General features: G+C 44.2%; 1 protein-coding gene across 4 annotated transcripts in view; it reads left to right on the top strand.

Annotated features, from left to right (window-relative positions):
* usp54b (ubiquitin specific peptidase 54b) overlaps positions 1–19,972 on the top strand; it is a 76,904-nt gene extending 56,932 nt beyond the window's left edge. For 3 of the 4 annotated variants that reach the window (XM_015962910.3, XM_054749296.2, XM_070545704.1), the window contains 9 exons: positions 1,295–1,508; positions 2,494–2,868; positions 3,127–3,254; positions 3,329–3,487; positions 12,347–12,494; positions 16,488–17,266; positions 17,550–17,677; positions 17,771–17,902; positions 19,667–19,972. In XM_015962910.3, the coding sequence (XP_015818396.3) occupies positions 1,295–1,508; positions 2,494–2,868; positions 3,127–3,254; positions 3,329–3,487; positions 12,347–12,494; positions 16,488–17,266; positions 17,550–17,677; positions 17,771–17,902; positions 19,667–19,762 (2,159 nt within the window). In that variant the 3' untranslated portion in view covers positions 19,763–19,972. Of the gene's footprint in view, positions 1–1,294; positions 1,509–2,493; positions 2,869–3,126; positions 3,255–3,328; positions 3,488–12,346; positions 12,495–16,487; positions 17,267–17,549; positions 17,678–17,770; positions 17,903–18,076; positions 18,210–19,666 lie in introns of all 4 variants that reach the window. The other variant, XR_001573241.3, reaches the window with a different exon arrangement.
* Positions 19,973–23,364: the final 3,392 nt, after the last annotated feature.

Here is a 23,364-nt window from a genome sequence, read left to right as displayed (position 1 = left end):
ATTTTGATCATTGTGTAAAAGTTTTAGCTTATCCTACTTGTTGAAGATCCTGTGCAGCCTCAGTTTGGAGAAATAGCTGTCACACAGCTGTGTGAATGTGTGTGTGGGCACGGCTGAATGACTGTTGTTCTGTAAAGCACCTTGGGGGTTCTACGACTCTAGAAGGCACCATTTAAGTTCAGGCCATTTCCATTTCTTAACAAATAGGGCTCGTGTCCAACAGGGCTGAACAGCTTTGGTAAAACCAAAGTGGATCTAGCAGATGTGAAAGCAGATGTTTTTAGATGTCAGCAAACACATTTTGAAGTTGGCCCATTGGAACCATGTTTGAAAGGTAAAACATTGGCATGCCTGGGAAAGGTAGCTCTTTAATTCATCCTGCTTTGTAAAAAGATGAGCTAATGGCTTGGCAGCAAAGAATAAAGTCTGTTACTGATATTCGACAGCAGGTTAAAAGTTATCAGTAACAGCCTTTACACTATATGTCAGTCTTGCAATATAGACTTGTTTCAGCAGAATTTTGAGCACTGCTTCTAAATGATGGGTCGAATGCAGAGAAACATTCCCCCAAGGGGGTGAATAAATTATAAACAAAATTTAAAAATATACATTTCTGCCAGAATTTACTCTTGGATGCTCTGGAACTTTTATGTTGTACATCTGGTGGTGATGATGTATTTACATTCATAAATAACAAGATAATTCTACACAAATGACCCACATGCCGCAAATGTTGGCAACAAAACATAACTCCAGAGACCGGAGCTGGTTTAGGATGACAGTTTCCTGCGGTCGGATGTACTGATTCAGATTCAGAAAAACTTTTTAAATCTCAAAGGCTAGTTAAACACTATTTCTACAAGCAAAGGCTGTTCAGGAAGCAACCATGCTTCCATACGACTGCAATTCCTCATAGCAGGGCTATTCAATTCCGGGCCTCGAGGGCCAGTATCCAGCGCTATCAGTGATTTCTCTGCTCCGACACACTAGATTCGGTAATTGAATCACCTGCAGCAGCTCATCAGGGTGCATTATAACAAGAGTTATAATGACACTCTTGTTTCCAGCGGGTGAGGGAGTTTGCTGAACACTTGTTGTTGATGCAGTAAAAAGCAAACAGAGGTCAGTTTTCAAGTTTCACTGCAAAAAAGGGATTTAGTTCTTCTCTGCACCTCATCACTGCTGACTCCTCGTTGGTGCTTTTTCCTCACAGTTATTTGCACTGCTGCCTGTATAATTGCTCCCTGTGGGATAAATAAAAATTATTGGTTTTACTTTTATCTCCTACCGTCAGAGTCAGCAGTGGAGGGTACACCCCACCATCCCTCTCCTCCTCGGCAGGAGTACAAAGAGACAGCAGTCTTCCTACTTTCTTCACGCAGGCCACTCACCTCCTCTTCCTCTCGCCCCTTGTCCTCCTCATCTTCATCGGGAGTAGGGGGCTGTGAGGGTGGGGCTGGGGGGCCCCACTGGGAGGATGAAAGCACAAGCAGTGAGAGCAAGTCCAGGTACTAAACCACTAATTCACACCTGCCTTGTTTTTCACCATAAAACACCACGTGCTATATAAGCTAGCATATGCAATTGGGGGTGAAGGGTGGGGGCACTGAGCGATGGAAGGAGGTTCGGTTTGAAGTTGGCTCTGAAAACTTTGACCTGAACAGCAGAGTTGTGTGTCTGCTCATGCGTGTGCCCCAAGCCGGTGTTGTACCATTTTCTGCAACCATCAAATTCTGTGACTCTAGGGTGGAGCCTGAAGAAAGGGGTCGGGCCTTTGAAGTGTTTTTGGTTCAAATGTAGCTTGCTAGGGCTTTTTCCAAGAAGCAGTACTTAACCTTATGAGTTAACAACAGAGCAGAAGCCAAAGTTTAACCTGGACAGAAGCACGATTTCTTCTGCTTTGATGTTTAAACTACAACAAATAAATGAGTAATAAGCAGTAAGGTCATGTAAAATATGCACAAAATCAGCAATAATGGGATATGATTCTAAATAAAAAGTTAAAGCTTCAAAGTTTGATGTCCTAAATTTGCATACCGCTTTATGATCCCATACTTATATATTATACATTTAAAAGTGAAAACTCCCAGATTATTAAGGGTTTTGACTCTTCAGAGCGGTAACCTTTCCAACTCGCTGCAGCCTGTTTTCAGCTGTTGAACCGCCTCCTCGTTTCAGCCTACGCCTGCATTAGCAATCAGGTTCTGAATATAGATTTGAACTTTGAATCTCCCACTGCCAATATGTGTTCACGCTCGTCAAATCTGATTTTGTATCTCCTCATTTCTCTGAATCTTATTAACAAGGCAGCGTTGCATAAATTCTTATTACGTGGCCTAAAGCGGTTTTACCTTTCTGACCTTTTTGTGGAATCAATTATTCTGCTTTCTCTTGGAGCTTATTGCTTCCATTCGCACCTTTTTAATATATTTATGTAGTGTTACATACATTATAACATGGCCTCTTGTTTAACTTCCTTCTTTTTCTCTGTAGTTCCTCTGGAGGCTGTTACCGGCCAACCTGGAGGCCCAGGCGAGAGGCCCTGAACATCGACAGCATCTTTTCCCAACAAAGAGATTCATCTTTAGACTACAGCTCTGCGCCTGACCCCCCTCTCCCTCTGGTGACTCAGGAGAGCCTCCCCTTAGCAGGATTCATTTTACAGCCAAGAACTGAGGAAACTGAAAGAAGGGAGGTCAGGGAGGTGGGCTTTGGACTGGTAGGACAGCCCAGGTCTTTGGCAGGTGGACGGACGATGGGTCCCCCTGCTCCTCCACCTCTGAGAGGGGTGGAGCACCAGCCACGTCTGATCCAGAGGATGGAGAGTGGATACGAAAGTAGTGAGAGGAACAGTAGCAGCCCTGACAGGTGGGGACACTCACAGATAATAATTACAGCTTTTGCTGTTCATCATGCCCCCCTCCTCTTTTCTGTAGCTCCACTGTCTGATTTCATTCCATCATCATGAAGCACAAATGTGACATTAACAAGAACAAATTATCCAAAATTTGTTTTCATAACAAAAAAATCAAGCAGTGCACACATTTTTTTCAGTTTGTTTTGTCTCATTTATCAGCATTTTCATGTTTTTTATTCTCTGTATTGCTCACGGTCCCCGCCCTGCAGGGAGGTGGGGCAACAGAAGCGGATGCTCATGGCGGGACCTTCATGGCGTTCGGTGCCGAAGTCAAAGAGCAGCGGCGCTATCATGCAGGAGGTGCCTCCACCCAGCTGGGCCCGGGGTGCACACACAGGTCTGCATTTACATGTCCTGTTGTGTTGTGTGTCATTTTTTATTTTGATTTATCACTCATGTTTTTCTTTCTAGGCTTAAGGCGCAGTGAGCTGGATGAGCTGCAGGAGGAGGTGGCAAGGAGAGCCCGCCAGCAGGAGCAGCAGAAACGGAAGGAGGTGGAGCAAGAGGCAGCCCTGGGATTCAACCCCAAACCCAGCAAATTCATGGACCTGGACCTGCTCCAGCACCAGGGTATGGATGCAATAGGAAACACTGTGTGCATGTGGAAGGGAGGAGAGACTTTTATAAGAGCAGAAAGTTAAAGTTATCAGAAATTATATCTCACTACTTGTTACAGTTTGGTGTTTATTTAGGATGTTTTTGTCCAAATCTTTTTTAAGCTAAACTGCTCGTTAAAAATGTGCAAAAAATAACAAAAAAATTCATTTTAAAGTTTGAATTTCTACTTGTGAGCTTCTGTGAATGTGTTTGAACAAAAGTTGTGAAGACAAAGGCGAGGGTTTCAAGTTGGCTGAGACTTCAGATCCTCAAGTTTATACAGTCAAGGAGAGAAAAAGGTATTTTATTCATGACGAGTCCCCTTTAAGGTCACATCATCACCTGTTTAGTAAACAGTCAAGGTGACTCGTGTCCGTGAGTTAGCCTGACCTCAACTTTGGGCTCATTCCCATCTGTTGGTGTATCTCTCCATCTGTTTCGTCGCTGGTGTGTTTTTTTATTTGTCTGTTAGCTGTGTGTGTGTGTGTGTGTGTGTGTGTGTGTGTGTGTGTGTGTGTGTGTGTGTGTGTGTGTGTGTGTGTGTGTGTGTGTGTGTGTGTGTGTGTGTGTGTGTGTGTGTGTGTGTGTGTGTGTGTGTGTGTGTGTGTGTGTGTGCAATGGTTCCAGCTGTGTTCAATGTAGCTGAACAAAGAAGAGAACAAATTACAACCTTCAGTTCAGTTTTCAACCAACATTGGAGCTCCTGTGGGATGTTCACTGACCAGAACAGAGTGGGACAAATCTCAGTCGTTCTTATTTTAAACCTAATTTAGTTTCAGAGTATAAAAGTCAGGCTGTAGTGTGTGCGTGGATGCGTGCGTACGTGTGTGTCTGTGTGTGTGTGTGTGTGTGTGTGTGTTTACACATATAGAATATAAGCACAGTAAATGAGTGTGTACTTGTGTATTTATTGTATTTGTATGTGAGTGTGAGTTGTCTTGCAATCGTAGACAAAGACTGCTGTAGCGATTCTTTTAAAGTCCCTCAACTAATTTTCCAATCTCGGGTCAATTTCCATCAAGTCAGTGAAGATTAGTAAACAGCGTGTTGCAGCAGTTGTATCATTTCCTTTGTGGCTCGGGAGATTTGGACTATTCCAGAGTAATTACTCGACTAACAGCCTGTGTGTAATCGTATTTCGGACTTGGGGACTGCAGGGCATCAACAGGGAAATGTTTTTAAATGTATCATTGGAAGTGCAGGGGTGCACCAAACCGCCACACTTCCGCCCTGCCCTGGGTCCTCCACTCATTACACACTCGTGTATTTAGCAACAGAACACCACTGGTGTGAGAGGTTCTCCACTCAATAATGTCAGAAAAGGAGAAACAGCCAGCTGCTACCACTTCTACTTTGGGACAAATTACCAGAGTCTCAAAGGAAAAATACCATTTAAAGTCACAGACAATGAAATTTGTTTGGACCTAGCAAACAGTGACTGATGTTTAGCGCTATCTCATTTTGTCTGGCATCCCAGTTTTCCAATTCCGGCAGAAGTGTTTCAGGGAAGATACCCGAGGGGAGGAGTGACTGTTCTGTGACTGTGTTTGCGTTCAAAATCTAGCTTGTTTGCAGATTCACCATAACTGCTTTGAAACAACAATGAAAAATTAAAGGATAAAATGATGTACATTAAACAAAATATATATATATATAAAATATATAAAAATGGATGATGGATTGAATTTAATTTACCACATTTGAATATACTGAGCTATAGACTGTAGCAGAAGTGAGAACATGATTGGAGATGTGTGCAACTAAGAGAAGCAGAATAACAACAGAACTGCAAATCAGTAAAGGAAGCAGGGATGAAAATACTGTTGGAAGCAGTGGTGGTTCTAGAGACTGGCCTCCTCCCAGCAGCTGAGCAGCTAGGAAGGACCTACATGGGCTGCATGGTGACGCAGTGGTTAGCACTGTTGCCTCGCAGCACGAAGGTTGCAGGTTCGAAACTCAGCTGCGGCCTTTTTGCGTGGAGTTATGTGTACTCCCCATGCATGCGTGGGTTTCCTCCGGGTACTCCGGTTCCCCCCACAGATCACAACATGCCCTATAGGTTATAAATTGTAAGTCGCTTTGGATAAAAGCGTCTGCCAAATGAATAAACATAAACATAAACCTACAGTAACGTTCCTTCATGCATCTAGGATGCAGCACTCTTCCAGTGAAGGAGACTGTATGTGTGAATAAATTAGATCATTTATTACATTGTAACTTCTCTAACTGTGCGGGTTCAGTTCAAAGAGACTTTATGCATTGCAAGAGGTGCACACTTAAAATGCACAGACACACACACACACACACACACACACACACACACACACACACACATGTGTGTGTGTGTGTTTGTGTGTGTGGAAATGGGATGGGAAATACAATTGTGGTAGGACAACTTCCTACATGGGATGTATCACCGAAAAATAACGGAAGTGACTGACATCAAGAAATCCTACCGATGGCTAGAAAGAGCTGGTCTGAAGGACAGCACAGATGCTCTCTTCATGGCTGCACAGGAACAGGCTCTCAAGACCAGAGCAACAGAGGCCAAGATCCACCACAGGATTATTAGGATCACCATACTAATACGGTGTTTGACCTCCTTTTACCTTCAGAACTGCCTTAATTCTACGTGGCATTGATTCAACAAGGTGCTGAAAGCGTTCTTTAGAAATGTTGGCCCATATTGATAGGACAGCATCTTGTAGTTGGTGGAGATTTTTGGGATGCACATCCAGGACATGAAGCTCCCGTTCCACCACATCCCAAAGATGCTCTATCGGGTTGAGACCTGGTGACTGTGGGGGCCATTGTAGTACAGTGAACTCATTGTTATGCTCAAGAAACCAATTTGAAATGAGTGCAGCTTTATGACATGGTACAGTATCCTGCTGGAAGTAGCCACAAGAGGATGGGAACATGATGGACATGAAGGGATGGACATGGTCATAAACAATGCTCAGGTAGCCCGTGGCATTCAAACGATGCCCAATTGGCACTAAGGGGCCTAAAATGTGCCAAGAAAACATCCCCCACACCATTACACCACCACCACCACCAGCCTGCACAGTGGTAACAAGGCATGATGGATCCATGCTCTCATTCTGTTTACACCAAATTCTGACTCTACCTTTTAAATGTTTCAATAGAAATCGAGACTAATCAGACCAGGCAACATTATTCCAGTCTTCAATTGTCCAATTTTGGTGAGCTCGTACAAATTGTAGCCTCCTTTTCCTATTTGTGGTGGAGATGAGTGGTACCTGGTGGGGTCTTCTGCTGTTGTAGCCAATGTGCCTCAAGGTTGTGCGTGTTGTGGCTTCACAAATGCTTTGCTGCATTCCTCGGTTGTAACGAGTGGTTATTTCAGTCAAAGTTGTTCTTCTATCAGCTTGAATCAGTCGGCCAATTCTCCTCTGACATCTAGCATCAACAAGGCATTTCTACCCACATGACCACCGCATTCTGGATGTTTTTCCCTTTTCACACCATTCTTTGTAAACCCTAGAAATGGTCGTGTGTGAAAATCCCAGTAACTGAGCAGATTGTGAAATACTCAGACCGGCCCGTCTGGCACCAACAACCGTGCCACCTTTCTTTCCCATTCTGACATTCAGTTTGGACTTCAGGAGATTGTCTTGACCAGGACCACACCCCTAAATGCACTGAAGCAACTTCCATGTGATTGGTTGATTAGATAATTGCATTACCTGGGGGCAGCAGTAGCTCAACAGGTTGAGCGGGTTGTCCAGTAATCGGAAGGTTGCAGGTTCGATCCCGGCTCCGGACAGGGAATTCTGCTGTTGTGTCCTTGGGCAAGACACTTAACCCACCTTGCCTGCTGATGGTGGTCGGAGGGACCAGTGGCGCCTGTGCTCGGCAGCCTCGCCTCTGTCAGTGCGCCCCAGGGCAGCTGTGGCTACATCGTAGCTCATCACCATCAGTGTATGAATGTGTGTGTGACTGGATGAATGATGTATACACTGTAGTGTAAAGCGCTTTGGAGTCCTTACTCTGAGAGGCGCTATACAAGTGCGGGTCATTTATCATTATCATTTAAGAAGAAGTTGAACAGGTGTTCCTAATATTCCTTCAGGTGGTGTGTATATAATACATACATACATATATATACATTTTATTTAAAAAAAGTGCCTTTCTAGTCACTCAAGGACACTGTACAAAAGAAAAACACAAATCATTCAGTAAGTAAACATACATCAACAAACAAGGCACTCTGAAATTCAAAGCTGATATGTGGTTTTGAAGAGGTGAGTTTTGAGTTGTTTTTTGAATTCTGTGAATGAGTTAATGTTCTTGATGAGAGGGGGAAGGGAGTTCCAGAGTTTGGGAGCGGTGCAGCTGAAGGCTCTACTCCCCATGGTGCTGAGACAAAAGGAAGGCACAAAGAGATGAATGGAGGAGGAGGACCTGAGGAAACGGGACGAGGTGATGGTGTGAACGAGATCTGTGAGGTAATGAGGGGCGAGGTTACGGATGGCCTTGAAGGTGAGAAGGAGAATCTTGACGTGAATCCTGGTATGCTCTGGTAGCCAATGGAGTTGTTTGAGGATGGGGGTGATGTGATGAGAGATGGGAGTTTTAGTGACGATGCGTGCTGCTGCATTCTGAACCAACTGGAGCTTACGGAGGGTTTTCTGAGGGAGACCTGAGAGAAGAGAGTTGCAATAATCGATATGTGATGTTACCAGACTATGGACAAGAATAGAAGTAGAGTGGACATCAAGGGAGGGGCGAAGACGATTAATGTTACGAAGATGGAAATAAGCTGACCGTGTGATGCTATTGATATGAGATTGGAAGCATAGTGTGCTTTCTAGGATGACACCCAGACTCTTGACCTGGGAAGAGGGGGAAACTGAAGTAATATCAACAGTGAGAGAGAAACTGTCAAAGTTTGAGAGGATGTTCTTGGTACCAACCAAAAGAAGTTCTGTTTTGTCTGTATTTAATTTCAGGAAGTCCGAACTGAACCAGGATTTTATTTCTTGAAGGCAGGTGATGAGGGAGGATGGAGGAAGTGCAGAATTTGGCTTACTGGACAAATAGAGCTGGGTGTCATCCGCGAAGCAGTGAAAATGAATATTGAATCTGTGGAAAATATTGCCAAGGGGAAGGATGTATATAATGAAAAGGAGGGGCCCCAGGACAGAGCCCTGGGGCATGCCAGAAGAGACAGAAGAGGGCTGTGAGCGGGAGAATTTGATAGTAATGAACTGAGTGCGACCTGATAGGTAGGACTGAAACCACCGAAGTGATATTAGCAATGCCGATGGAAGATAACCTATGGAGGAGAATGGAATGAGATATTGTGTCAAAGGCCGCACTCAGATCAAGGAGGACCAGGATGGATAGTAGACTGGAATCAGCAGCAATGAGGAGATCGTTAGTTATTTTGAGGAGGGCTGTTTCTGTGCTGTGAAGTGGGTGGAAACCGGAATGGAAGGCTTCATAGAAGGAGTTTAGTGTCAGATGGGTGTGGAGCTGGGCAGCAACTATTTTCTCTAAAACTTTGGAGACTAAGGGTATGTTGGAGATGGGGCGGAGATTAGTAAAAATGTTAGGATCCGAACCAGGTTTTTTAAGTATTGGAATAACTGCAGCAGTTGTGAAGATAGAGGGAACAATACTGGAGGAAAGGGATGCATGTATGAGAGCGGAGACGAGAGGGAGCAGGGAGGGGAGGCAGGATTTAATCAAGGCAGTGGGAAGGGGATCGAGAAGGCAGGTATAAGACTTTGACTTGTGGATAATATCTGATATCTCAGAATCACTGGGAAGTTGGAAACTGGAAAATAACTGTATTGGTTCGGGAGGATCATATGGGGAGGTAGGGGGGATGCTTTGATTGATTGCACGGTGAATGTTTATTATTTTTTCCGTTGAAGAACAGAAGAAGGGCATTACAGGTCGCAGTAGAGCACATGTGTGGCGGCAGAGTATCGGATGGCCGGTGAATTTTATTGATAATGGAGTACAATGACAGTGTTGCCTCAATTGGAGTTGATTAGACAGGAGTAATACTGTTGTTTGGTTAGTATAATTAAGTCCTTATACTGAGTCATATACTGCACAGCTAAGAGGAGTGAGACCAGAGCAGCACAGCAGATCCAGGCAGTGTCCTTTGGAGTGAGTTGGAAAGTTGATGTGCTGATTAAATCCAAGGCTGTCCAGGCAGGATGAAAAGTCTTTGGTGAGGGGAAGATCGCTGTTGTCCATGTGTATGTTAAAATCTCCAAGCACTATTACATTAGATGAGAGTGTAGATAAATGAGTGAGCAGTACTGAGACTTCTGACAGAAAGTCTTTGTGAGGTTTAGGGGGGCGGTAGATTAATCCAATGATAGTGGGGGTAGGTCCATTAAGTTTAAAAACCAAATACTCAAAGTAATTAAAATCAGAGACAGACACTGGCAAAACTTTCCAATTCTCGCGATAGATTATTGTGAGACCTCCTCCGCGAGAACTGCGTGGTTTGGTGAGGTAAACAAACCCGGGAGGAGTGGCGTCGTTGAGTTGGGAGAAATCAGCTGGCTGCTGCCAAGTTTCGCAAAGGCACATGAAGCCAATTCCACGATCCTTGATGAGATCGTGAATAAGATGACCTTTCCCAGTGAGAGAGCGGATGTTGAGAAGGCCGAAGTTGACGGTGGTGCTGTCACATCCATGAGCGTTAGCTGTCCTGGCGAGGCTGGCTAACGAGCAGTGATCAGCTGTACGGCTGAATGAGTTCCTGTGAGGATGACGGCGAGTGGTCGACCAGAAAGAATTGATTGAAGCGGAGTTGTGGTAGTGGAAATTCCTGCGTGAGCCGCGGTGGACATATCTCCGACGGAGAAGATGAGACATGTCCGGGTCGAGGTGCAGTGAAGCCGGTGGAGATCCAGGGCAGTGGCGAATCCTGAGGAGCTCAGCGACAGTGTACTGGAGGAAGCCAGCAGCAGGTCGATGGAAGATGAATGATAAAATCCAGATGAGTGCCGACCACATGTGAATAGCTTTGGTCCACATAATAGACGTTAGGATTGATATAGATATCCACAGTCCAACATATAAAACCAAATTAAATCAAAGTTTACCGGTGTTCTGAGAAAACGTCCTACTTTGGCACAACGTCCTACCCGTAGGATAATTTTACGGTGTTTTACATGACACAAACCCTAACCCTAACCATAACTCTAACCCTAACCAAAAAAAATCAAGTATAAACGTCAATAAAAAGTACTAATACGTACTACTTATCTATTTTCCTGCAAATATGACAGCGGAGTAGCATTCCCCTTTTGTGTAGTGCGCATGCGCGCACATGCTCAGTAACAACGGGTAGGACGGTTTACGGGGTAGGAGAAATTCCCAGAACACCGGTTTACCGATGAGCAGCGGCAGCCAAACGCGCCAGCGTTCACTCAGTCCGGTGGGCGTGGAGTTGACAAGCCGATCAAGAATAATAATAATAATAATAAAGATAATAGTAATGTATATATATATATATATATATTCCATCAAGTCAGTGAAGATTAGTAAAGATTAGTAAAGATAATAATTATATAATATAGAATAAGTTTTGTACCCACTTGTTGCAAATCAGTAAATGTCTAAGATCAGAAAGATCAGACTATATTTGCCTTTTATGTCCAAAACACTTTTCAAGTGTGTTTTCAAATGTACACAGTCACCGGAGACATATAAAAGGACAGACACCCATCTACGTTTTAAAAATACAATTTAAAATAAAGAAAAATGCTAATTTATCATCACAGGAATTGAGCCCCTACCGCAGCTTAAATGTCAGATAAAACTGGTACTTAGGCCCGCCCCTTAAGGTTTCATGTTAGCATCCTGCTCAGGTTGTCGCAGCCATTGTGTCCTTGAGCAAGGCATCCTTGTTGCTGGTAGTGGTCAGAAGAAAGCAGCACTGCCTAGTGTGCATGACAGCGCCACCTTAGTCAATTAGCCCTAGAGTGTGAATGTGGGTGTGTGGGTGAATGATCGATGTGTTGTAAAGTGCCTTGGGGGTTCTGTGATGCTAGAAGGTGCTACATAAAACAAGCCATTGATCTGGGATCAGAATTTGATTATGCATGCCCTCGGTACCAACATCTGTCACTAAGTTTTACGAAGGTTGTTGCAGGAAGAGATGTTTACGCTTGGATTCAGTCCAGTTCTTCATTTACATGGCCTCAGCTCTGCTTTCATCTAATGTTCATTCTTTGACTTAGTATCACAGGTGACTCAAAACGCCCTGAAAGTTTAATACCAGCTTCCATAGTTTTAATCATAAAAAGGACAAAATCTCAGCTGAAGCAAATGTGGAGTAATGTATAAAGTGAACAAATGCCTGACTGCAGCTGCTAAATTCATTCAAAATTAACAAGAATCTGAGTAGTTGTTAAATATTTTATCGGCTTTCTCCAAAGCATAAAAAGAGAGCTCACAGTTATTGCTACAGACAGCAGAATTTTAAGGGTAGTGGTTAGATTTATCTAAATAAAACGGTTCCCGTGAGTTTGTCAGCTTGTTCCGAGTCATTAAAGTGGCCAGCCTTGTTAGATCAGACCCTGTCTGTACATAAATACCCTTAACTACTCCAGATCTATGCATGGAAGCCCCCTCAGAAACACTCCTCCTGCTCAGCTGCCCTTTTCTGTCTCGGTTAGTCTCACTTGTTCTCTCATCCTAATACTTCGCTGTCATGCTCTCCCTAACTTCTCTCGTCTATCCTGCTCACTCACACTTTTCGCTGTCACTCTTGTCATTATATGTTTTCTGTCTTTTCTCTTTTTTTATCTCCGGCTCTGTCTTTAACATCCTCAGCTGTGCTCAGACCCCTGCATGAGGCTAACGCTCATAGCGGATTGGCTGTAGCTGCGTGCATGAGGAGCACTGGGGGCCCAATCAAACGCAGACAGGAACAGGAAACGGAACAGGACACAGGAAACGCCCATCCACAGGGGCCATGCAGGTACTGCTACTGTCCCCTCCTTATGTTTCTGCAGCAGACCCTGTCTCAAAATCCTCCTCCTCCTCCTTGGTTTTTCCTTTACTTCCTTTATGTTCGTAGCCCAAGCTGTCCCCAACCCCCCCAGGTCTTCACTCTGTGTGTCAGCTAAAACACCTGTTCAGCTGAAATCCCAAGCCCCTTGTTACTCTGATTTCCCAACACTGCACTCCCACATCCAGCTGTTTGTGTGTTTTGAATGTGTGTTCTCAGCAGCACACCCTTAACTTTGCAGAGTTACTTCTTATCCCCTTTGTGTATTTGTTGCAATGCAGCAAAAACCTGCTTTGCTGTGTCGCCTTTGAGAGTTAAAAAAAGAGTTGGACCTGCTCTCTTCGTCTGTGAGCTTCACTGCTTCCCCTTATTGTTGTGTTTCTTTTTGTAGCCGTGTGCTGCCGAGGCTTCCCTTTGCTCTCTGTGTGCTGCTGATCTGTCCTTCTGTGAAGCTGCGGTCCGTCACTGTGCGTCTGTGCTGTGACTGCAGCTGAAGATCCTGTGCTGTGCTTTGTGGTTTTGCTCTGTACTGCTGAGTTTTTGTGGTGCAGTAAGTCAGCTTGCTCTCTTTCTAAAGTGGCTGTCTCTTGCCACATGTGGTATTAATAAAACACACATTGTAGAATATTATCATAATGAGGATACCGAGGTGCAAACGAGTACTTGTTTTTATGAGATGAGCAGGGACCACATATTTCTGTGATAATTAGGATTCAAACTAGATTTGATTTTATTCAATGGCTTTCAGTGTGACAGAAATATTTGCAAAAAAATGGACAAAATCCGAGTTGGAATCACATGTTCAACGTTCCAGTAACATGCAAGCGAGGCCCTGTGACTGGCATGATGAAATTCAGAACCTTCACAAATGCTTGAGGCATTTGTGAACCTCCCTGGTGGATGCTGTAACTGGTAACCAAAAGTCACATCCCAGTGAGGCACTGGCTTTGGCTTTAAAAAGTTGTTATAAACATGTTTCACTATATATAAACCTGTTCTAAGCCTTTTTTACTCCAATCAGATAGGATGAATCTGTTTTATTTGGGGATATTAACACACACAAAAAAAAAATAAACATCAAAACAATGATCTTGTCTAGATGAACCAGATGATGTGAACCATCAAATCACAAAAGTATCACATTTTGGATCATTTAATTGCATCTTTTTGACTTTACTTACGCATTGAGATGCTTTTTATGAAATAGAAATGACATGTATGTTCTCTTTACCGGACTTGATCAGTCGTTGTACATCGCTGCATCTAGCCTGTGTTTTTGACCAGGGCTTCATGCATGGGTCAATTATTCCTTCTCATCAAAAATATATTTTATAACACAAACCAAAATATAACAATAATCCCCAAATCTACAGGTGAAACTCTAAAAATGAGAATATGGTGCAAAAGTCCATACATATCTGTAATCCAACTTAGACTGAGAGACCATCTAAAGCAGAGGTTCTCAAATATACGTGGCCAAGGGCCACATTTAAAATGTCCAAGGAAGTTGAGGGCCGATCCGGGAAGTGGGTGTTGTTAGAGGAAGTGGAGATGGCACTAATGGGCTCGACACAAGGGAGGCGACATCGCCTCTCCTCCATTCATTTTCAAGGAGACATGCGCGACAAAGCGATAATCGCGGGTCTCTCTCCTACTAAGCGAAACGCGAAAAACATGCTTGTGAAATTTTGCGCTCGTACACGTGTCGTGCACGGACGACCCAGCGACGCGATCCCAGAAAGTTGAAACATTTTCAACTTTTCATCGCTGTCGCTCGGACGAGGACCAATCAACGGAGGTTTCGTTCACTGACCAATGAGCGGACAGGATGCTCCGTACATCTCCGAGCAAACATGGAGGAGAAGTTGATTATTATTATGTTTTATAAAGTAAAACCAGAAGTAAGATTTCACATAACTAGCAGCACCTTGTGAAACATCATATCTACCGCTTTATTAACTGAACTGCTTAAATAACCTTAATTCCTTCCAACCTGACACAGCCAAACAAAACAACGGAAGTTTCGATTTCGCCATGGAACAGAACACGTAGACGGTTTTGCCGCTAGCCGCTGCTGCGGGTCGTCTCCCGTGTGTCAGGTGATAAAAGCGACGGCGACGAATTTCGATGATCGCGGTCGTTTGTCGCCTCCCGTGTGTCGAGCCCATAAGTCAGTCCTCCTGTATTTAAATGTCCAATCCAGTTCCTGTCCGATTCCGGTCCAGGGTGGGGGCCACAAAGAGGGGGTGTGTGGGCTGGACCCAGCATGCAGACTGCATTCAGTACCTCTGATCTAAAGGCTCAGGAACCCTTTGCAGGTGTTCTGGGTTCATAAGCTGATTAGATTGTGACACTTTGACTATAGAACATTGAACCTTTTATACAATATTCTAATTGTCTGAGATTTTGAATGTGAGGATTTCAAAAACTGTAAGCCACAATCATCACAATTATAACAAATAAATGCTTAAATGTCTTTGCGTGGCATGAGTCTGGCTCATACATTCGTTTCACCTTTTAAGTTGAATTACTGACATAAACTTTTGCACCATATTCTCATTTTTAGAGTTTCACCTGTATAATTGTGGTCTCCAAAGTCTTCAGGTGCCATAATCCTGCATGATTAAGATGTTTTTCTGCTTCAAAACAAGTCAAATGTGTTGAGATGGAAACTTCTGAGGCATGCAGGATGGTGACTAGATAGAAGGAGTCAAACATTATCCTGCAGAAATGTTCTGCATCACCATTTTAATAACCACCTTTTACAAACCACTATTCTAGCTTGTCTTTTATCTGTAAAAGTGTTTTTTCACCGATTGCTGACTCAAATGCTAACTATAGACACGCATCTGCATTTTAAGTATAATCTGTAAATCTCTATGAGTGTCAGCAGCCTCTCTACAGCGACAGTCAATCAGATTCTATGTGACTGAGGCCTTGTCAGTTTAGACGTTTAACTGAATTTATCACCGCTGTAAAGTCTAGATATCAAAACAGTCTCACTTTCAAAAGTTTGGCTATAGCATCCACCACCTCTGCTTTTTTGACAAGATTAAAAACTTTTTCTGGAGCTAATCTGAGCACGTTCCTTTCCTCCCTAAAGCTGCTCATCAACATTTATGGGGAGTCTGGCAGCACTTTGCAGCAAATTAACTTTTTTGTAATTATAAAAACCAGACATTTCACTTTGGTAAAATTGATTTCAGTCTATATTTTAATAGAATCTGGTTCAAAAATGGAGTTAAACTTAAGAAAAAAGTTAATTTGACTTTTAACAGTGAAATTGGAGGAAGAGTAGGTGGAAGTAAAGCTTTCAGCGCTCAGCCTCTTTTATTACATTCCTCCTCTCTATTGATCAACATAAGCTGCTGATTTATAGCTCGCTGCTGCAAAGCCTTCTTGGTAATTACAGAGACTTGAAAAAAGACTGGGGAGTTAATGTGGGGGGGGGGGGGGGGGGGTGGCACTCATACAGACACATGCAACTGTGAATGCCGTACAAAAATAGACACATTTACAGACCTTAACATTCTCACAGCTGTGCTGATCAATAGCAAGACACCTTTTCTCGGCAGAGATATGCCGTTAATGTTCAGCGTGTATGATGATCTCCATAAATCAGTGCGTCAGTGTCAGTAAACGACTCATTGTGTAGATTTCTGCCTTTGAGGTTAGATTAAACAAGAATCTTTGATCATGCAGGATTTTCCAATCAGACGGTGAAGTTTGAGATGTGTCAGCTCAGCTCTGCTTGTGCTTCAGTCATTAAACCGCATGGCTCTGGTTCAGAAAGCTGCATCCCTGTGTGTTTGTTCTGTGTGTATCTGCTGTTGTGACCTTCCCTCGATGCAGTAACTCACCTGACGTCAAAGCTTCTCCCCGGTTTTTCTTTTTTTAATTTATTTTATTCTCTTCTTGCTGCTGACTGACACACACACACACCTTCTGTCCTGTGTCCTCCAGTGAACAGCCTGGCTCGGTCCAAGTACTACTGATGCCCAATCAGGAGGAGGGAGAGGACCAGGCAAAGCCCAGTCAGGACGCTGCTCAGGGCCAGGACCCACCCCCTCCGTCCTACCGCCCCCCTCGACCCATGCTTACCCTCAGCACCTCTCACCCTTGCACTCCTTCTGGTCAAGGAGAGGAGGAGGGCAGGCACACGGCGAGGAGAGGGGAGGAAGGTGAGGGTGGGCAGGACGGAATGGGGGTGAGGCTGTGTGAGTTGCTGCAGGCAGGAGGGGTGAGCGTCAGACCATTGGGGAAGCACTTAGCCATCTCCCTACCTTCGCTTCCTCTGCGTCTCTGGGATACACACATCACACACACCTCAAACTCCACACACACCCCGCCTCCCCCGTCTCCCCCTCTGGACACCTTTGGGCAAAGGAAACCTCCTGCTCCACTCTGGCAGCCCCCACAGCCTCACACACCCGATGACGAGGTTCAGCATTGGCAGCAGCATGGAGCAGCCACAGAGAGCGGCACACGCCACTGGTCCTCCTGGAGCCTGGACCGCCCTGACGCCGTGGTGACACCATACAACACCCCCCCAGACTGCTGCATCCCCATCAGACCGCTGATGCCCGGTCAAAACTACAGCCATAGCTGCCAGTCTTCTCCAGGGCACTACACCTCCCAGCATGCCTTAGGGCGGCACGGTGACCCCTGCTGTGACCGAGAAGAGGCTGAGCTGTCTGAACTCGACACCCTATTTCAGGCCAGTCTGCTGGCTGGAAGAGCAGGTACACACACTCTCTCTCTCTCTCTCTCTCTCTCTCTCTCTCTCTCTCTCTCTCTCTCTCTCTCTCTCTCTCTCTCTCTCTCTCTCTCTCTCTCTCTCTCTCTCTCTCTCTCTCTCTCTCTCTCTCTCTCTCACACACACACACACACACACACACACACACAATGGACTATTATACTCATAAGGGGGCAGATCTGGGACACCAATCTGGTTTTTTGAGGCCTCTCCGATCACATGGATATGAGGGTTGTGTTCTGCTAAAATGAAACTGTGTGTATTTCCAGGTTGTAGCCCATCTGAGAGGCTGATATCTCGGATGGGAGGGCAGGCACGCTCCAAGACCCCCAACGCAGACATGGAGAGGAGTGTGTACGGAGCGGACGGCACCAACACCCCCTCCTACGTCAACAAGGCAAAGCTTGTTTAATGACCTCAGCAGATTATGTCCACGTGTACATGGGTCATCAGACATGATAAAGGACATATTTTTTCTGGTTCTCTGCAGCCAATGATGTTGCGGGATCCGTGTTTGGAGGTGGGGCCTGATGATGGGGAAAATCTGCGGCGAATCGGACGCAGCCTGAGTGGCACAGTAGTGACCTCCCGCCGCAGCCGCCTGACTGCAACCCGCAGCTTCGTGAGTAGGACTCCCACTGCTCTGCTGCCCCCTGTAGTCACGCTTGATGCATTGCTTATCCCTGTGCTTTCTCCCCACACCCCAACCCCACTGTTTGTCTCATGTCTTCCTGTTTCCAAACTGTCCACGTTCTCTCCGCACCTCTTCTTTTTCTCTCTTCTGTCTCTCTCAAAGGTGAAGCAGTCTGATGTCAGTGCCTCTCCTTGCTTACTTCCTCTCTTCTGAGTCCCTGTTGCTATTCCATCACTTCCTTTCATCCTCATCACCAACACCTTCCTCATCACCACTTCCCTTCACTGCTTCACAGGTAAACGATGCGCTGAGCTCCAATGATGCTCTCTTTAAAGGAAAGTGATGCTCATTTGCATCTGAAAATAAGCTCACTAGAATTTCACTTTAGCCGCTTGGTGTGTCAGATAAGTTCAGTCGAGAAAGAAAGAAGAAGAAATGTTTACAAATGAAAATTCTTTCTGGCAAATTGGACTAATCTGGCACAAAAGAAGCGAATCAGAAGCTGAATTCAATAGCTAATAGTGATTTCTATCCCTGTGCAAATGTGTTATTGCGTCAAATCTTTTTGAGATATTTAGAAAATCTACTAATTCACGATTTTAAAGAAGAAACTCATCTTGTTTAAAGGTGTTTTAAAAAGTATTTTTTCTCCCAAGACTAAACAAAATAAGTTGTTATTTTGTTTATTCCACTGTTTGATCCAGCACCTTTCCCAGACGAGCGGTGACTCCTTCTACTCTATTTCTCCCAAGACTAAACAAAATAAGTTGTTATTTTGTTTATTCCACTGTTTGATCCAGCACCTTTCCCAGACGAGCGGTGACTCCTTCTACTCTATTTCTCCCAAGACTAAAAATCCAAGACTGTCAATGATTTGGTAGCTAGAGCAGGTAAAGGACAATTATAGTGATAAAAAGTGTTAATGAAAAGGAAAAAACCCAAACAATGGATTAGCATTCCGAGGTAAAAACTTTAAATAAAAAAGAAATCATTAAAAAGCATTTTTTAAATTAGGGAATAGTTGCTCGATGTGTCATTTATTTCCTGCCTCTGAACATTCTGCACCAGAACACCTGCCAACCTGTTTCTCTTTGCCATTTAAAGTGTTGCTTTCATAGCAGAGGTGTTGTTTAAGGTTTCGTCACTTCCTCTGTTTCACACTGCTAAATGAATCCTCTGATTTTCGAGTTGAAGCTCTCCGAGGTTCTACAGACGTTAGTGATTGAATTACCATTACATCCCTGTTTACTGTTTGCTCAGCATATGGAGCATTTGCTTTACCGGAGTATTAGTGACCTAAAGCTTTCTCGCCAACCTGATCAGTGAGCATGTGTTTTGATTTTGTTACTGAGACCTCCTTTGTGCACAAGAAGCAGAAATTATCCTTTATGAGGATCATTTTCTGCTTATAGACACTTTGTGTGTGCTCATATTTCATACCTACAAAGTTTGAAAGTACCCTCAATTCTCTGAATATAGTAATCTTTGTAATGTCTTAATAAAAATGAACTTCAGTCAAAGGTAAAGGTTCAAGTCAATGAAATGCCTCAAATGTATAAATGTGACAGGTTGGTATGAGGGTGTGTTAAAGTTCTGAATGTTGTGGCTGTTTCTAGCTTCTAAATAAATCAAAAAGTGTATTTTATGTGTAAATAATGCAGAATAAAATCCAGATAATCACTTTTTACCTTTAAGCCAAGTCTGTAGGCTTCGTGCTAATCTGACCTGTTCATGTCTTCACTTCCCACCCAGGAACTGTCGGGCAGTGCAGGAAGTGCAGGAAGTTTCTGGCTGTGTCTCACGGGGGTCAAAGTGTCCTCGGACCGGAGTCCTGCTCTGTTTCAATGAAGTCCCCCCAGTACAAGGCAGCAGTGCTTTGGTCTGTGACAGCGTCGCCTTGACGAACCTCAAATTGGCTCGAACAGGCCGAGTCCTGTTCCTAAACCTCCTCCTTCAAATAACAAACACATGCACGCACATCTGCACTGATGACTAGCCTCCCTCAGCTTTGCCCCTCCTTGCCTTTCTGCCCCTCCCCTTTGACCTTCGATTCTGTCTATGCAGTCACTCTGACCCCTTAATACAACCTCAGCCCCCACCCCCCACCCCACCCATAAACTGTTGTTTCTTGTCCCCCTTTGCCGGGGTTTCCCTGTTTAGTCTATCTGGTCTGATGGGGACGAGAGCTCTCAGCTAAACTTGTCCCTCCAAGCCTGAGGGAAGACTCTTAAACAAGTAGCCACGCCTCTTCCTATTTCTTCGTGGGCATTTCCTGTTGGACGCACATGTAGCTGAACTGAACCTGTTTCAGATGGACAGCCATATTTTTCTCTCTTCTTTGCTTTTGGGATTTTGTTGTGTTTTTTCTGCTGTGTGTCGGTGCACAGTGAACCCATGAGACTGAACTCTATTAACTACAAATCAAATAGTTGTATACAGAAAAAAAAAAACTAATGTATGAAACCTGTATGTTAATTAAGACCTAATGGAATGTTGATAATTAACAAATACTGACAAACTAAAGGTGGTACTTCCTCATGTCTGCATTTCAAATAGGAGTGGAGTGCACTTCACAAGTGTCTAGTTGGAGTTTCCACCCCCAAATCAGACCTAATGTCAGTTCTCCCGTTTCTACTGGGAGATTTAACAAGAAAAGCGCTTCCTGGTTTTTTGTTTCCTGCGCCTTTCCCTCTAGTCTTTTCTTTCTCTCGGCCCTTGTCGCTATGTTTGATTCTCGCTTGCTTTCTCCGTTTGAAGCGGGAAAAGGTAGCACCAGAAACAGGCCAGCAGGGAAGGAAAGTGAAGATGGAATGAGAGAATGTAGGTGAGGAAACCCGCCTCTTAGGCTTTTATCAATGAAAGCAGATGACTCAAGTGCACTTTGCAGGAAGAAGTGCACTTTCCGAGGGCTATCTGACTGAGAAGAAGGTGGAAAGAAGTAGACGGTGTTTGCTTTACTTCAAGGCCTCAGGTGAACTTCAGTGGCACTTAAAATGATCTCTTCCTTTATTTATTCATTCCACTGAAGCAGGTTTTGAGACCGAGGGTAACAAAAAAAGGTACATCTTTAGCCTGAAACTGTAACATGTCTAATATAAACATGCTTTATATGATAAATGTGTATTAGAGGTATATTTTCAGCCAGTGAGCTATCCTCAGAGATGTCGAACATTTGTCAGCAGTCCTTCCCTCACGAGTACGTAGCACCCTGACAGGTGGAGATTACATTAATTGTATGCTTTATTCTATAGAAATGATCAAAACCCTTATGAAACAAATGGCCAGTGTAAAGTTTTGCAAGAATTTACAGATGTTGGTCGATCGTTGTAACTAAACCAAAGGTTGGCACTTAACTTGTTATTTTTATTGTTCATTTAGGTTTGTAGCTTGTTGTTGATTGTTTTTAGTTTTATTTTTTTGGGTTGTGGATGTGGGAGAATGTAGCCAATTGTAGCGCATGAGTCCGCTATGCAAATCAACCTTCCCTCACAGTCCTGTATCAGAGACGGTCAGGAAGCAGACACACCCACCGGCAGGCGCTCTTATGGACGAAGAGGAGGAGACCTCATGCTTATTATTGCTGCTGGTGCCCTTCGAAACCATCTGGTGGAAAAACAAAGTGAATGAATGTAATTTCAAATGTGTACGTTTGCGAATGACGGTCAGAGACAGAAAGGGGTAGAAAGCTGCTGAAGATGGCTTATTGTGTGTGGGTGTGTGATGAGCGAGTGTTTGTCAGTTCGGGGGGTCATGTTGCTCGGGGAAAGAGGGAACCTGTATTTTTGCAATAAAGTTATTATTAATGCACTCCCAACGGGGGCGTAACCACCATAACGTGAGTCTTCTTTTGTGGAAACCAGAAAGAAACACATTTGCACAAAAGCACACGACAGCTTTTCACTGGAAAACTTGACATCCATCTTCTTCCTCATAACTGGGGTTAGGTTGCAGGGGCAGCAGCCTAAGCAGGGGAGCCCAGACTTCCCTCTCCCCAGCTACTTGGGCCAGCTCCTCCAGGGGAATCCCAAGGTGCTCCCTGGCCGGCTGAGAGACATAGTCCTTCCAGTGTGTCCTGGGTCTTCCTTTAGGTCACCTCCCAGTTGGACGTGCCCGGAAAACCTCACCAGGGAGGCGTGCAGGAGGCGTCCTGATCAGATGCCCCAAGTCACCTCAACTGGCTCCTCTTGATGTCGAGGAGCAGCGGGTCTACTACGAGCCCCTCCTGGATGACTGAGCTTTTCACCCTATCTCTTTGGCCTATTGTATCTGCGATCTCGTTCTTTCGGTTACTACGTAAAGCTTGTGACCATAGGTGAGGATAGGAAAATAAATCGAGAGCTTTGCCTTCCAGCTCAGCTCTCTCTTCACCATGACAGACCGGTATAATGCCCACGTCACTGCAGATGCAGCATCAATCTACCTGTCGGTCTTATGCTCCATCTTTCCCTCACTTGCGAAAAAGACCTCAAGATACTTAAACTCCTCCACTTGGGGCATAACTTCTTCTCTGACCAGGAGAAGGCATTCAGCCCTTTTCCGTATCAAGACCATGGTCTCAGATTTAGAGGAGCTGATTCTCATCCCAGCTGCTCACACTCAGCTGCAAACTGTGAGGGCTAGAGATCATGGTCTTATGAAGCCAGCAGGACCACATTGTCTACAAAAAGCAGAGACCTGAGACTCAGTCCACCAAACAGATCCGCTCACCGCCTCAGCTGCACCTAGAAATCCGTTAATCGGTGATAAAGGGCAGCTTTGACGGAGTCCAACTCTCACCGGAGACTTGTCGCCAATGCGGACCAAGCTCTGGCACTGGTCATACAGGGACCTAACATTTAATTTCAGTTAACATCTAATGATTTAATCAAACTAATCAAATAATAAACTAAAACTTCAATTCAAATTCACAATCTATTCAAATTTGAGAATTCTGCCTTTAAAATGCCCAAAAAGAAATATAGGTATTTCTGTTTGGTTTCATAAAGTTCATGAACTGGTATTGTTTTTAGCAGACATCATTTTAATAGACTTGCTTTACCAAGTTTTTTACAGTGTAGAATTAGTATTTCTGCTTCCTCTTCCAGAAAATCTCTGCAAATATTATTAGTCTAGTTTGTTTGGACACTACATGGTGTGGCAGTATTACTTCAACTTGTTTCTGCTATAAACTGCAGTTGAAAGATGCAATAGTAGTAATCTTGTATTTTTCACAAAAGAGCCCAACTCTAAAGAACTTGAATAATTTGCAATTTTTGTTTTTAGAAAATATTTTTACAATAAAATGTTAGGGGTAAAATTAATTGAGGTGTTCAGTTTAAGGCACGTTTACTAGAATAGTTTTGATGACTCCTGGACACCGGCTCCTCAACACAATGAAGTGGTTTAAAAGATGGATGCATGAATGTTTTCCATCCGTCCCCTCTCCCACAAATGTATGGGGGAGCTGCTTT

Source organism: Nothobranchius furzeri, chromosome 16 (genome assembly GCF_043380555.1).
Source record: "Nothobranchius furzeri strain GRZ-AD chromosome 16, NfurGRZ-RIMD1, whole genome shotgun sequence".
NCBI lineage: Eukaryota > Metazoa > Chordata > Actinopteri > Cyprinodontiformes > Nothobranchiidae > Nothobranchius > Nothobranchius furzeri.
The sequence above is the reverse complement of the archived record's forward strand: the minus strand, read 5'-3'. Positions and strand labels throughout refer to the sequence as shown.